The sequence below is a fragment of the Pieris rapae genome, chromosome 17, assembly GCF_905147795.1.
Source record: "Pieris rapae chromosome 17, ilPieRapa1.1, whole genome shotgun sequence".
Lineage (NCBI taxonomy): Eukaryota > Metazoa > Arthropoda > Insecta > Lepidoptera > Pieridae > Pieris > Pieris rapae.
Window position 1 is genome coordinate 8,661,299 of NC_059525.1, and position 15,783 is coordinate 8,677,081.

Sequence of the window (15,783 nt, forward strand, 5' to 3'; positions counted from 1 at the left end):
GAGATTGAGAACATTGTTTCATTATTGTTGACGTTACTGTTTATTAAAGCGACCCCGTTAGGAGAAGCTGGAGCATCATAGTCCTTTATTAAACTGAAGTGTTCTGTTTTGTTATACCCCAGTCGTTTTAGTTTGGGGGTTGTTGGTTTAACAAATATGTTTTTCTTATAAGATCTACTATACGACGGAATCGAGGAAGAGGAAGGCGATACAGATGGCACAGGAGAATTAGGAGAATTATGCATGTTTGAAAACTTTACTATTTCAGCAAAAGATTTTGAGACAGGATCATACACTTTGTTTGCTTCTGCGTAAGATACACATTTCTGAGCCATATATAATTTAATTTTAGTCTGTCGTTCATATTCTGGACATTTCCTATTTGTAGCAAAGTGTAGACCTGAACACAGACAGCAAGATGCTGCATCATCTTGTATGTTGCATGTGTCCCCAGTATGGCCTTGGCCACACTTGTAACATCGGGGTCGAGAGTTACAATTGGACTTAGTATGACCAAATCGGCAACAAGAATAACACTGAATAGTGGGGTATGAATAAAGTTCCACCGGTAGGGCATTGTAGCATACAAACACATGTTTTGGTAGAGCTTGGCCATCAAAAGTTATAACAACAGTCTGTGATGGCTTCCACTCAGGTGGGGAGCTGTTACGCACTTTATAATTTAGGCGTCTAATTTTTATTATTCCTCCGCTGCCTACAGGTAAAGAGATATTGTCTAATATATCTTCAGGAGACCATTCTGCGGGAACACCCCGCACAAGCCCCATTCGAGTCACATTAAATGAAGGAATAAAAGCTTTAAAATTATTAATTGTCAGGCAAGGATTATTAACAAATTCATTTGCAAATTTGTGGTCTGAAAATGATAGGGAAATTCGGTTTCTGCCTATCCTTTTAATGCTACCATTAATAATGTTTTTAAATGAATTTTTCTTTAGGAAATACCCAAATTGGACTGGGTGCAAGGAGGCGATGCCAGTATCTGAAGAAACTTTTTGCACATGAACTACAAATGGCCCTATGTCATAGGCCTCATAAAACGATCGGCCTGTAGGGTTTTTTGGAGACTGAGAACTATCTGATGGGGGGTGTTGTTGGGTATTAACAGTTACACTTGTATTATGTGCTGGGTAACCTTTTTGCTGAGAACTATCTATATCGTTAGCGTTCTTAATCTCAGTACATAATGAGGGAAATTCAATATCCGGTATTTGGCACGAACAATCAGTCTCTTTTTGCTTGTTACGACGCGTCGGGTCAAATCTTTTTTTCCTCTTATTACAATGTTTGCAAATTTTACCTAATCTCATTCTTTTACGGTCACTCCGTTGATCCACATCTGTGTCTACACTGGACTCGTCCAGTTTAGAAAATCTATTTTCTACTATAATATTACACGCAACCTCAGGGGGCGAGCCCCCGATATCCGGGGGCTCGTTCATTTTTTCGCCTGATTCCAGGCCTTGAGGAAAAAGTATAAAAACTTACCAAATGCTGAAGAATATATACACAAATTAAAGAAATAAACAATTAAGTTAAACTACTACATACAATATATACAAATTGATCTTTTATATCAATTAAATTAAATTTATAAATTTTACTAAAAAACAAAACTCCCGCCACGACCAACGTTTCCCGCCTTTTTTGAATGGAAGATTGATTTAAAATAATATTCCAGCAATGTTGCCATTACTTACATCTTACTTATCCTATTTATCCTATACTAGCGACCCGCCCCGGCTTCGCACGGGTGCAATGCTGATACTAAATACACTACAGAAAAACTGTGAACGTTGTATATAAAAATGTGGGTTATCCATAAGAGATAGACATATACCATCTCGGACATTTCTGTAGACCTTTTCAATGTGTACAATACTTAGTACATTATTTTGATAAAACTCATAGGGTTCAGCCTGCGTTTGCAATGTAAGCGGAAAAAATGTAATTATTTACGACATCACATTAGAAACCTCAAAAATAACAGTGCTTCTCCACTATTTAATGGATGTTATTATACATATAAACCTTCCTCTTGAATCACTCGATCTATTAAAAAAAAAACGAATCAAAATCCGTTTCGTAGTTTCAAAGATTTAAGCATACACAGGGACATAGGGACAGAGAAAGCGACTTTGTTTTATACTATGTAGTGATACAACATAACAATATTAGCAAATATGAATAGTAACTATTCAGTATTAACTTATATAGTAATAAGTCATTTCTCAGCGCCTTGACACGTAAAATAATATAAGAAATAATACTATTTTTCCTGCAAATACAGGGGTCCTGGCTCTGAATATTATTTTGTCCCATTCGGTGTCGATACCCTTGGTCCGTGGGGTCCTAGCGCTATAAGGCTTTTTAGTGAAATTTCCAAAAGGTTAGTCGACATCACATGTGAACGAAGAACTGGCAGCTACCTCAGAAATAGAACTAGTCTAGATATTCCAAGGGGGAACGCTGCCAGTATCTGCGGAACCTTGCCTAAAGGGACTCCTTTTAATAACATATTTTAATTATTTAATTTTTAAGGTTAGTTGTATAAGTAATACAATTTTATCTAACAAAATATTTTATGCGCATTTTACATCAATGAAACCTGAACATTACGGTATATTAAATTTATAAAAGCATAAGATATGTGTCATGTCTTGGTCATGACAGGAATAATATAAAAGAAATAGTTATATTCCTACTATTTGTGATAAATTTATAAATGTAGCAACACAAGATTCCAAAGATGATAAAAATCAGATGTCTCGTATAGATGCATATGCATTTGTATTCGGATAGATGCACATCTATCAGAAGAAGTTCAGATTATAATCTTGATCAATTTAATTTCAGTTAAAAAAAAATTTTTGTTCATGTTGCAAAAATTTTTCAATTTCTACGACAAAACCTGTGTTTTTTTATAGAACAGGGGGCAAACGAGCAGGAGGCTCATCTGATCATAAGTGATACCGGCGCCCATGGACACTCAATGCCAGAGGGCTCGCAGTTGCGTTGCCGGCCTTCTAAGAATTGGTAGGCTCTTGTCTTGAAGGACCGTACGTCAAATTGGTTGTATTACATATTTATTATTTGAAAATTTAGAATAATCTTAACCTTATGTTATATTTTTTATACAATATAATATAGTCAAACAACCTGGGCTATAAAACATATTCGTATCACCGAACTATTTATTTTATAATCTATGTTGAAGTTTAATAACGTCACTGTTTCACTGAAAATCGGTACGATTTTTATCCTTATTGTCTCAGATTTAAAGGTGTAAACGGCTTGAATTATATAACTATAACATTTTTTTGCAAACCTATCCAATATATTTTCCCGTCTTGTTTACGCATGACAAAGTAGAGTGGGCGAGTAATAATTAAAGTCTGAAAGAATAGAGAAATGTGTGTGGAAAGTAAATGTTGGATGTGACGTATTACTTATTTTTAGATGCTGAACTTGAAACGCCTACATATATTTCTAGCAATATTATCTGTCTCTTTTTTAATGTTACTTCCTTCCTACCATTGTTAATTCCTACTTATATAATATGTGAATATGAATAATAAAGTATTTTGAATTAATAAACAACACGTAGAATATAGTGTATACAGTATTTTATGGCCAAGTTTAGAGGACAATTTATTAATATGGACAATCTAATTTAATATATCTACCGCATCTATAAAATAATTTCAATGCAATGTATATGTAACACTTCAAAACCTGCGGGGAGTAGCTGGCAATATAATAACTACGCCTATAAAACTATAATCTCTATAGCTTCTGTAATAAGGCCTCGAGGGAGAATCTCATGGGTAATACATAAATTTATTGTTACGTACTATAATATTTATTTACTGAATCTTTCCATTTCCACAAAACAATTTTTTTAACGTTGATATAAAAACTTTTCTATTGATAACTTTTTAATGAACCATGTTAAAAAGACACATTATTATACAAATTATACTTATGCAGAAAATTTTCTTTAAAACCCTTAGCCAATTTATAGTCATAGCCAGCGCTACGTCGTAATTTATATTGCACCAAATGAAGTTGGGCTTCTCCAGAAATCCTAATGCTCATGGCTCGTGGATAAACGCGACTAGAAAAAACCACTTCTCCTTCCCCACAAAATACTTCTATAGAACTCGCGTCAACGAAAATCCTTAAATTAACGGCACTCTTTGGAGTCCAAAACGCGCGCCTCACACCATCTATGCCACCTCTATCGATCATAATATATTCGTGATCAGCCGAATACCCAATTACGTAACGGCCATCCTTCCATTCAAATATAATGCCAACATCAGAATCCACCGAAGTCGAATTTACGATCAGTTCAAAGGACCTGCCTTCAGCATCGAAAGACTCTCCTGGACTGTACCAAGCATTTTCCAACATTTCCGTCCTTAGTTCGGCCATTTCTCGTATAGGCATTAGTAGAAGTCTTCCGTATTTATTGATACGCACTTCTCGGAATAGCGTCAACATGCTCGCCCAACCAGCTGTCGACTCTATAAAATTACTTTCCCACATTCCCAACCAAGCAACCAACAATCTACGACCATCCAAGGCTCGCATCGTCTTAGCACCGTAAAAGTCATGCCCGTAATCTAATTCTTGAAACGTTGCCGTGGAGACTTCGAGATCCTCAAACATTGCTCGTCGGTAATTGAAAAATCCAGTAACGTATCCATTTTGGTAGAGATTCCTAAATCTGAAGCCATCTGCTTCGATTCCTTGCACCGAGAGAATCAACACGTGGTGACCTTCTAACTCGAAAATATCTGGACTCTCCCATATATGTCCCATGTCTCCGTAAGATTCTACGAGTGTTCCGTTCATTTTCCAATTAAACATATCGTTGGATGTATACAAAAGCAGTTGGCCATGTCGTCGTCTCGAGGATGTTCCAAGCACCATGTACCAAATGTTACGGAACCGCCACACTTTTGGATTCCTTATTTCACCAATTCCAGTAGGTGAATCACGTATTATGGGATTATACAGATACTTCTGGAAGATAGCACCGTCTCCGCTCAGCGCGATGTTTTGTGTTTGTATGTTCTCGTTCTCAGATAGAACGTTGCCTGTGTAGAAGAGGGTCAAGAAATTATTTCTAACAAGAGCCGTTCCTGCGAGGCAGCCATGTTTATCATAGTAATCCTTAGGTAAGATTGCCGTTGGGTAGTGGACCCAATCTATCAGATCACCGCTAACTGCGTGACCCCAACTCATATGTCCCCAAGCTCCATTATAAGGGTAGTATTGATAGAACAAATGGTATTTTCGTTTGAAAACTGTGAGTCCCGTGGGGCTGCTGATCCAGCCACCGGGAGCGGTGAGATGATAAAACGGTCTGTACTTCTTCCTCAATGATGATTCCTTATTTCGTAAAAAGCTTTCGACATGGCTTAGGTCATTAATGTACTCTGATGTCACCGCAGTTAATCCAATTAAAAAAATAACGACGTCCATCCCCACAGATTATTAGATGTCGACTAGAAAGGTATTTGGACGATGACTTAATATAAATTAGATCATGGTAAAAACAAAAGATGATATTTGTAAACAATTTCGTTTGTCTCACGTAATTTACTATTGTATAATTAATATGAGGCGTAGGGTTCTAAAATAAAATGTTATAGTAAGTTACAAATATTAAGACGCAATTATAATTTACAAAATCTTGCTTACAATTGACAGGGATCTAGAGTATACTTTATATTATGATGGGCAATATTCTAAAAAAAAAATCATAAAAGCCCACCTCATTGACACTCATGTTAGTGAGTACGTTGCCGACCACGACAAGAATATTCAAATTAATATGGTTTATATTAAACTGATTTTATTTTTCATTACATATTTAGTAATGTAAGTAATGATATATAATTAAGAGCAGTGTTGGCTTAGTGGCTTAAGCGTACGACTCTCATACCTGATGTCGTAGGTTCGATCCGGGGCTGTGCACCAATGGACTTTCTATGTGCGCATTTAACATTTGCTCGAACGGTGAAGGAAAACATCATGAGGAAACCAACATGTCATAGACCCAAAAAAAGTCGAAGACGTGTGTCAGGCACTGGAAGCTGATCACCTACTTGCCTATTAGATTTAAAAATGATCATGAAACAGATTCAGAAATCTGTGGCCAGGACCTAAAAAGGTTGTAGCGCCACTAACTTATTTTACCTACCTAATTTTTTTATACCTTGGTAAGGTAAAAACAACAAGTAATACATATATTTTGTTTGAATCCCATTTAATTTGTTTTAAATGAATACGATTTGCGTATGTTTCATGTTCAGTAGCAGTATTGGCCTAGAATAGGCTTCAGCGTGCGACTCTCATCCCCGAGGTCAGTAGATTCGATCCCCGGCTGTGCACCAATGGACTTTCTTTCTATGTGCGCAATGCGCATTTAACATTCGCTTGAACCATGAAGGGAAACATTGTTAGTAAACTGGATTGCCAAAGTCGACGGCATGTGTCAGGCACAGGCTAATCACCTACTTGTATATAGATTGACAAATTATCATGAAATAGATACAAAGAGATTGTAACGCCATTGATTCTTTATAACTCAAACCATTGTTGTTAACGTCACGATTACTACTTAACTATGAAGGATAACAGTTAAAAAAACACATCTTAATAAAACCTTTATTAAAACCTTAATATTCAAAATATACAAATATCTCTTCTATAAATGTGCTTATAATTTATGTAAAACATTATATATTAATATCAAACATTGGATATTGCCATTTTATATCACAGTATTCAAACATTTTGGTACATATTAAACGTAATCGAAAAACAAAACTCATTCTTTAAATGTTTATAACATACTAAATAACTTTTTCAAAATACTATTCGTAAAAGTTACGACTCGTTAAAAATCGTATCACCTGTCGACGTCAGTTTTTGGATTACATTTAAAGTTACTATAATACGATAACAAACGGTTAAAAATTTAAACAAAAACAAATATAATTTTAAAAACATATAAATATTTATGAAACTTTCGTCATAAATTTCGACTAAAATTAAATAAAGAGACTTCAGCGTGCATTATATTAAAAGACAAACACCATTATTTACAGCTGGGTAAATTACCGACTAAAAAGGCTCGAAGGAGGCCGATGTACTAACGGATCCGGATGATCCAATTACCGTAGCTAACGACAAATTAAAGCTGCCCGCGCGGCCAGTAATAATAATAATATCAATGAACAGATTACGGTAAAAAACCGCCTTCGCCGGGGAAGCGAGGACCTTTACTTCAGTCACTCCAGTGAGCTTCCTTCCTGTCCTTCAGGCGATTGACCACCCCGCGACGGCCCAAGCCGAGGTTTGAGTCTCACAGGAGATGCCGAGTCGCGGGAAAAACTCCCATTCAAGCCGAGCTAAGCTCGCCAAAACAGCCCGAGCTGAGCTGTAAAGGTCCTTAAGGCCAACAGCGAGATCCTTTCAAAAAAGAATACAGCCGGGACATTCTTCTGTGATGTCACAGTATCGTTATTGTGCAATTGAAACCCTACGGAAATAAATTGTGACAAAGAGTACACCTAACAAATTAACATTTAGTAACGAAATGACGAAAAAGAAACGCTTTTGCTTAATGACAAGTCTAGATTAATTCTAAATTAACGTCTTAGCAAAAACAATTAATAAACTCAAATTGATATCGTAATAAAAAGTATTTTATCTATTTGGCGTCAATACGAACTGTCAAAAACAATTTTGAAATTGACGAATTTATCTTGTTCCTGCTGTTAGTTGTATAGTTTAAAAAGTTATTTTATAGCTAGTCCTTACCTATAACTTTTCAAGATTCCTAATATTCGAGTCACGCAATTTTTAATACATTTATATTAAATAAAAATTAACAATATTTATTATCCAAATATGTGACAATATTATGTCCTACAAAATATATGTGTGGTACATAAAATTTCTTATTTATTAGCACTAATTAAAAAAGTATATAAATTGGAATGTTTATATAAAAATCGTATAAGGCCCAATTTAAATTTCACTATATCTAAATAATATTTTGTACCATTCATAGCTAAAGTATTCATAATACCAATGACATAATATACTTAAATGACATCCCATATCCGCCATCTTGTCTATCAAAAAGTTAGTCGCGACACCAAAAACTTCCGCACCAGGTGCCTACGCCACTGGGCTCAGCCTTGACTGATCTCCCAGATATACTTAAACACTATATATACTTATAACACTATCCACAGCTTAAAAAACTGCAATTTATATAAATCTATGGTCGGATTACTAAACCCTGTAAAGATATGTGGTACAAATATACTGATGTGTATTATCTGTGGTTGGATTTAACATTGGCATGCCGGAGTGCGGTATGCAGGTCAGCCCAACAGGCGGCGATGCGTGCGTGAGCAGTGCCCAGTGTGTGCAGCAATGCGGGCAGAGCCTCGAGGGCGGATAGTGCATATGCGCGGGCAACGCGAGCCTCCTATTAAAATTAAACTTTTATAAGTTAAATAGAAGTCCAGAGAGTGCCATCTATACTGCTTTTAAGCGTTTTTTCTAATTTAGAAAGTTTGGGTACATTTGACCTGTATTATTAATATTTAGGCTTACATTGAAGTAATGCTTGGTCCCAAATTTCTCGCCACCTAAGAGATGATTTGAAAAGTGACATTATAACTTAAACAACAATCTAAGAATCATTGAAATCGGTTAAGTAGTTCGCGGTGGCCACGCATTTTATTACAAGTTTTGCAGTGGTAGTTGTAGTGCATTTTTTAAATAACTTTTTAAGCATAAGCAAGCAAGCACTGTATGCATTTAAGACACGACTTCAGACAGTATGAAGGTATTTGTTTCAGAAATTTAGACATCAATTATTTCAATAGACAAAAATAAAAAAACAATAGATTTTAAAAGTTAATGTCACTCATTAACATATGGCGTAATGCGTAAAATCAATACAATCAGATTCATTTATGCCATTATTCGCGAAGAATAATATTATTGTGATTGAAGAAAATCAATTAAGTACAATTGCGCCGTTAAAATGAAGACTTGAGAATGTTTTCTTTTATCCGGGATAAAACACAATTTAACAGAAAAAGAGTACAAAGTTGTAATAGTTTCTTTATTTTTTTACCTAAATTTATTCAAACTTGACATAAATTTTACACTACTCTAGACTAGACATAATAAAAGCACAGATATTATATAGAATTAGACTAACCTCCACAGCGCAGCGCATAGCGTATCTATGCCGCTCGCGCAGGCTATGCGACGCGGCATTATGCGGCGCACTGGCTGCGGCCGCTGCTCTCTCGCCGTGCAATCCTCGCGTTAACCGCGAACACAGCTCCTTGTATGCGGCTAACGCGTCTAGAGCTACTAGGAGACGCAGTTGTGATTCCTCGTCGGATATGGAAGTCTCATCCATGTCTGACACCAGCCTTAAGATTATGACCCAACTTTAGAAAATACAGATCAATACCACAATCCCACCTGATATTAAGTGAGATGTGGTCTATTGGAAGGCAAGCCTGTGTTAGGCGCTGGTTAAATAAACCCGTATTATACTGCCTAGGGAAGAGGGATTTGGTGACTGACTTTGGTGTTAATTTCTAAATTCTTTTTGGGAAAACGGATACTCTACTTCGATAAAATCCTTATTTCTTAAATTTTAATAAATTTAAGAAATGTAATTAAGAAAAGTTGTGTAATAAGGCTTACTATAAAGTTAGCGATTATCTAGTTGATAAAAGGGCCTGGGACTAGTGCTGGGCAGGCTACTTCTAATTAATTTGCTATATTTGTTTTGAAATAAGTATTGTTTGATGATTTGCTTTTTTAAAAGAGTACCGAGAGTTTTTTACGCCGTCTTTTTTTCTCGGCCTACACCCTCTGTCTTCTATGCTGATGAGTGGGGATGCCTACAAGTTCAAATTTAATGATATTGGATAAGTGATACCTATCTTATGTTCCATAATAAACTTATTTTTTTTTTATAATAACTAAATAAGAAGGATCTTGTAACTTTCTTAAGATTTCTCTGAAACATTTTCCTATATTATGCTGTTAAAACGAATTCAGTTCTGAAAAGTTAGTCTCGAGCACAATATAGACTATACATTATCTCTTTTTTTTCATCTCACTAGACGTATATATGGACAGCTACAATGCTAGAAGCCTCGGGAGTGCGTAGCCGGCTATTTAATAATTGGTATGCTCTGTTAGACCTAAATATCTACGTCAAAAACTATTTGTGTTTGAAAAAAAAAATTCAAAATAAAGATAATTCCAATATTAGGATTGTAGCGTAAAAAAACATAGGTACAGATTTTTTTTTAGATTATCTTACTGGGCAGCCGCTTTCATAGATTCTCTGACCCTGGTCCATCGCAGCGTATCGGCATTGGAGGTAACAGACAATGCGCTCAAACCCGCTCCCAATTCACGAATATCCATTTGTTCAGCTTCACAACGGCTTTCAGCTGAAAACATTTTATAATTTTTTATGCCGTAATTTTTCTACCCTTACCACTATATATCTACTATATATAGGAAATTTAGGGTAAGATTTAGTTAAGGCCTATCCTGACATAAGGGAGCGTTAATTCACGTTACGAATTTTGGGGTGGGGGGTTTGTGGTAAAACGTTACGATGCGGGTTTTTTTTTATAGAACAGGGGGCAAACGGGCAGGAGGCTCACCTGATGTTAAGTGATACCACCGCCCATGGACACTGTCAATGCCAGAGGGCTCGCGAGTGCGTTGCCGGCCGGAATTATGCGTTATTGTTAGTTGTTGAGTCACTGAGTGGTAACAGTTACTATTGGGTACATAAAAACTTATAATATAATACCTATATAAAAAAAGTTCAAATATTTGCGAATATTATCAAAGAAATAGCCAACAAATGTGTGTGTGTGTACATACATAAATGTGTGCTCATGATGCAGATATAACGCTATGGATATTCTAATACTTTTTTTAGCAAATTGCGCGCTAGCTAAACTAGTCAAGGCTATAGCAAGGGATAAGTCTATAAATATAAATATTGGTCGTTGAATGTAGAACTACGCAAAACTGAGTATTTTTGTATAGTTGATGTTAATGTGAGGAGCGTTAAACAAAGCATGGTAACGAATCTAGCGGGCAGGAACACGGAATTATTAATTAAAAAAAAATTGTACAATAACGATTTCTAAACGAATATGACAATGAAAATGACAAATTATAGTCTGTGATTAGTTGAGTGAAATATAGCGTTCATGTAATATGGTGTTATTAAATTAAATCATGTGACATCCGCGATGTTTTTTCATTTGCATTCCTTTGAAAATTTATTTAAAAATCATCAAAAAATGTCTTAATGAATGTTGCATACCTTTCTCAAAGATCTTGCATAGCCTCTTCAAACCCAGCTGCACAAGTCGTAACTGCTCCTGGCCACACACGAATTCTTCTTGCATTTCATGTGTCGTCATTTCGTGCTGCCAAAATTTAAACTTAAGTAAAATAGTAAAAATATTCTGTATATATAATTTTCAAGTTTTATCAATAATAAAGCTTTAAAAAATTAAGTTTGTAGTTGAAGTACAGCTCCATAGTGGTTATGAGTTCGCATGCGAAATATTTTTATTTATTCACGTCGTTGCTGATGTAAATAAAACAATTAAGATAAATAAATTAAAAGGCCAACTGTCGGCCTTATTGCTTTTTAGCAATCACTTTAAATCATTTACTGTGAGAAAATAAAATAAATTTAGGTAAGACATATATGTTAGTTACTTGGATAACTAAAAGAACAAAGCACTTAAAACATATGTAAACAATAAATGGGACAGTAAAATTAATGCTGTATGCAACAATAAAAGTAGTTCATATTTATTCATTAAAAAAAAAATATCAGTAGATAATGCAAGTGCCAACAACAGTTTTAACACTTTAAAGCAAATCAAATAAAGTCAAGGAAGGGTAAAGAAATTAATTGTTGATATTTAAGATGGAATTCTAAGAACTTTATTGACTATAGCAAATATTTGTTTGGTACATATAAGGTTAGAGCAATAAGGATTAAAAACTGAATCTAGTCTAAGAGTAAATTTGTAGCTCGAACAACTGACAACACCAATAATTATTTAAATGCTTCATCTGGTATAGGATAATGTTATGGACGACTAATAAATTGGTCTTTGGAAACGTAGAAGCTACTTAAAAATTTAATGACATGACAACAAAAGAAACTTATGGTAAGTTTGCGCATTTTGCATTGGGAAAATATAACCTATATACAATGACATTTATATCAATACAATTTTTTATTTTATTGCTTTGAACGTGCTTTATATAAATCATTTTAATTACACTTTTTTGAATAAGGGGTAGCCATGATTTTGTTGTCTACATAATATTTGAATAGATTTTGTTTTGTTTCGTTTTGAGGTAAATATAAAGTTAAACACAACTTACCCGATTATCTTCTTGCGTTCCCGCCAAAATAAATTCATCGTGTTTTGGCTTATCAAGTTTAAGATTGGTTTCACATAAAAACATTCGTAAATCAGCGTCATGGGCCAACACAGGATGCCTGGCAACTAAGGTTAACCATCTTTGCAAAGCAGCTCGGCGCCTTTGCAGAAACAATGGACTTCCACCCCCCACTACAACTCTTTTAGGAGGTAGACCACAAATTGCTCTGAAAGCATTATTATAAAAATACTTTAGTAATGTATTGCCTTAGGTTACACATTTAAATAAACACAAGACCTCATTTTTTGCTTTAAAAACGCTAAAAGAAAAAAGATTGTGTTATTGAACAATGACATATAAAACTAGCATGGCATTGTCATCTTTTAAAATCATATATTTTAGTGTTGTACTGATAGCATATCTGAATGTTGTATTATATTTCCTCTGACAGAAAACAGTACATTATAATTAACTTCACTGATTAGTGAATTATTACAATATTTTCAGTTCTATTTCATTTTAAAAATTATTTGCAGAGAAATAATAATTAGCTGTTTCTTGGTTTGTTACTTATTTAAAATACTGAATAATGCTCAATATTGTAGTACAAGCACCATTGCATGATTATACACCTTAAAAGAACAAATAGTGTTTTTATTCCATTTTTATGTCTACACTGAACCATCATTGCAACCACTATAATCCATCTAGGACAATTTATTTACTTCCTGATTTAAACAAAATATATTGAAGTACAAATATTTACTCAAGTAGCAATTGAGTCATATAATCTCTTTCATTGTTCTAAAGTTATTAAAAATTTAACAAATAAAAATACATACTTACCTATATGGATATTTAATTGCTAACACATCATACAGCTGAACAAATTCATTGTAGCGTCTTGTAACAGTAGTACCATGCCTTCGAGAACTTACATAATATTCACAGTGTTTCAATATTAAACCTTTCCTCTCTGGTACAAGTTCCACACTTATTACATCTGTCTCTTCTAAGTCCTCATATGTAATATCTTCAGAACTTCTAGACATATTCACTTTTCTACAAAATTTAATTTATAATTCAGTCATCTAGGAACAAATTTATAGAAAATATTAAATAATACAATACCTGTTGAGGAGTTTTCTAACAAAATGATGATAATATATTTGCTATATAAATATCTAATTCTGAGTCAATTTCTATGCTTTCTAATTGCGAAACTTCCCATAACGTGCAACTGTAAACACCAAAAAAGGTAAATCTGTTAAAACTACATACTTTATTGTTTAAATTTAGTAGAAATATAAACTGAAAAGTGAAAACAATAATAATCAAATTCCAAGTGCAAGTTTAGTCGTGTACTAAAGTAAACTTGTTACTTGCGAAGTTTTAAGTTTTTCTCCTAGCTATATCTGTGTCCACTGTCCAGTGATGCCAACTCCTACAAAATATTCCCCCTGGGACCATTTTCTTTTGTTACATTTTTTATTTTCGATGTTTGGGGCTCAGTTATAGCCTCGCTTAGAGCTTATATATTTTGGTTGTATTAGTTAGTTGGATTCGAACATCAATATAAATTTCTTGAAAAACTTACCCCCAAACGTCTTGATTCTCCTTAATGATGGGGGGAAACCCCCTAAGTTGGCATCACAGAATGTACCTTGATTTTAAGTACAACAGTGTAGTAACTAGTACTAGTGACCTTTTACTTTAGTGTTTCTTTAACACTGTTTCAGAGATTAGGAAGTATGAACTTGTCAATAGACGATATCTGTTTCAGACTTTTTATCTAGTTTCTTTTAAGTTATAATAATATAATCATATCATCTTGGTATAATATACATACCTAATATTTAATTCTGCTAATTCTAAACTAAGCAAAATGATAACTATTAAAATTATCGTTTATTGAAGATTATTAATTTGATTTATTATTAATAGAGACGGCACATGGAACTACGTTGTAAGATTTGGGAAGATTATTTTTTATCCAGAGTTCAGTAGACCAGCGGGTACGCGATGCTCTGATCGAAGAAGCCTTATTTTTTATATTAACAGTAGTGTATGTAGAACGTCGAAAACTAAATGTGCACGAAAACTCAAAATTGTGTCGACAAATCTTAGTTTTTTGTTTTCTTAGTTTACAAATTTACTTTTCTGTACAGTAATAAAAATATTTAAATTTACCCTGGTTCATTATCTTCAATTTTTAAAATTATATATATATATATTTAATCTTAATATTCTAGACCTACTTGTCGTTTTGTAAAAATCCCTGCTGGATAATATGTGATCGAATTATGTAAAACCCGCCAGTTTCTGTAAATTCTCCACTCCAATCCTGTCTCCTAGGTCGTAATTTATAGTTAAAGTTAATTGGATAAACACTGGAACCACTCAAATTCCAACGTAACTTGAAGCTTCTAGAAGGAAGAATTACATTTTCGTATTGAGCCTGATAGGCCTGATTAATAAGTTTATAGGTCACACAGATTTTTTCAATACTCATTTCAAAATAGATATAAATATCTTACTTAATAATTGACCTTAAACAAACTTAAACAGTCGTTATTGTATTTTATTACCTTGTCACACTGAAGATGCAATCATAAGGCTTCGGTTTATCAAGTTTTTTTAGTGAAAGCTTCAAATGTTCCGGCTTCGTAAAGGGGGATGTAGCTTGAAGTAAAACTAAAACAGCTATTTCAGGCCTTTGAGACAAAAACTCTTGAACACCCCAAATAGACGGCGCCCAATCAGTCGCAGTTACGTAACTTCTTTTAAAAACACTAGCACCGTCTGCAAATCAAAATTGCTATGGTATTTTACACATATTAAATTTTTTAACAATTGTTTTGCAATAACAGTTAGTCTCTCTGTACTTACTCTTCAATGCCTCTAATGCAATCAAAGGATTATCGGTAGATATAGTTATATCTTTGAGTTGAGCATGTTTTGCAGCAAATATAGCTCTTGATAGCAATGTTTTCCCGCCAACATCACGTAGATTCTTTAAGTGAACTCCTTTTGAGCCTCCACGAGCAAGGATAAGAACTGCAGTACTAGCAAAAGCTAAAACAAGAAGCCTGACGAAAAAAAACATTTACGTCTCCTTTTACTATTTCAATTACTTTGAATAATATAATATTACTTACGATAAAAAACATAACAAAAATACAACGCGCATGTTTGAAAATTTAAATAAGACTACTTTCATCTTCCTTCACGTGAACCAAATTATCGTTAATAGATTAT

The 15,783-nt window shown here is 34.2% G+C and overlaps 2 protein-coding genes across 2 annotated transcripts; both read right to left on the reverse strand.

Moving 5' to 3' along the window:
• Positions 1-3,972: 3,972 nt before the first annotated feature.
• Positions 3,973-5,514, reverse strand: LOC110994755 (raffinose invertase-like). The gene has a single exon (XM_022261586.2). It carries the CDS (start codon positions 5,512-5,514, stop codon positions 3,973-3,975), a length of 1,542 nt encoding a protein of 513 aa, XP_022117278.2.
• A 1,205-nt stretch (positions 5,515-6,719) lies between these two features.
• LOC110994749 (sorting nexin-8) lies at positions 6,720-13,971 on the reverse strand. The gene is made up of 7 exons (XM_022261574.2): positions 13,657-13,971; positions 13,372-13,587; positions 12,526-12,751; positions 11,441-11,546; positions 10,412-10,544; positions 9,284-9,503; positions 6,720-8,539 (listed from the first exon to the last, which is right to left on the reverse strand). The coding sequence occupies exons 2-7, from the start codon at positions 13,575-13,577 to the stop codon at positions 8,384-8,386; spliced, it is 1,047 nt and encodes a 348-aa protein (XP_022117266.1). The 5' UTR covers positions 13,578-13,587; positions 13,657-13,971; the 3' UTR covers positions 6,720-8,383.
• Positions 13,972-15,783: the final 1,812 nt, after the last annotated feature.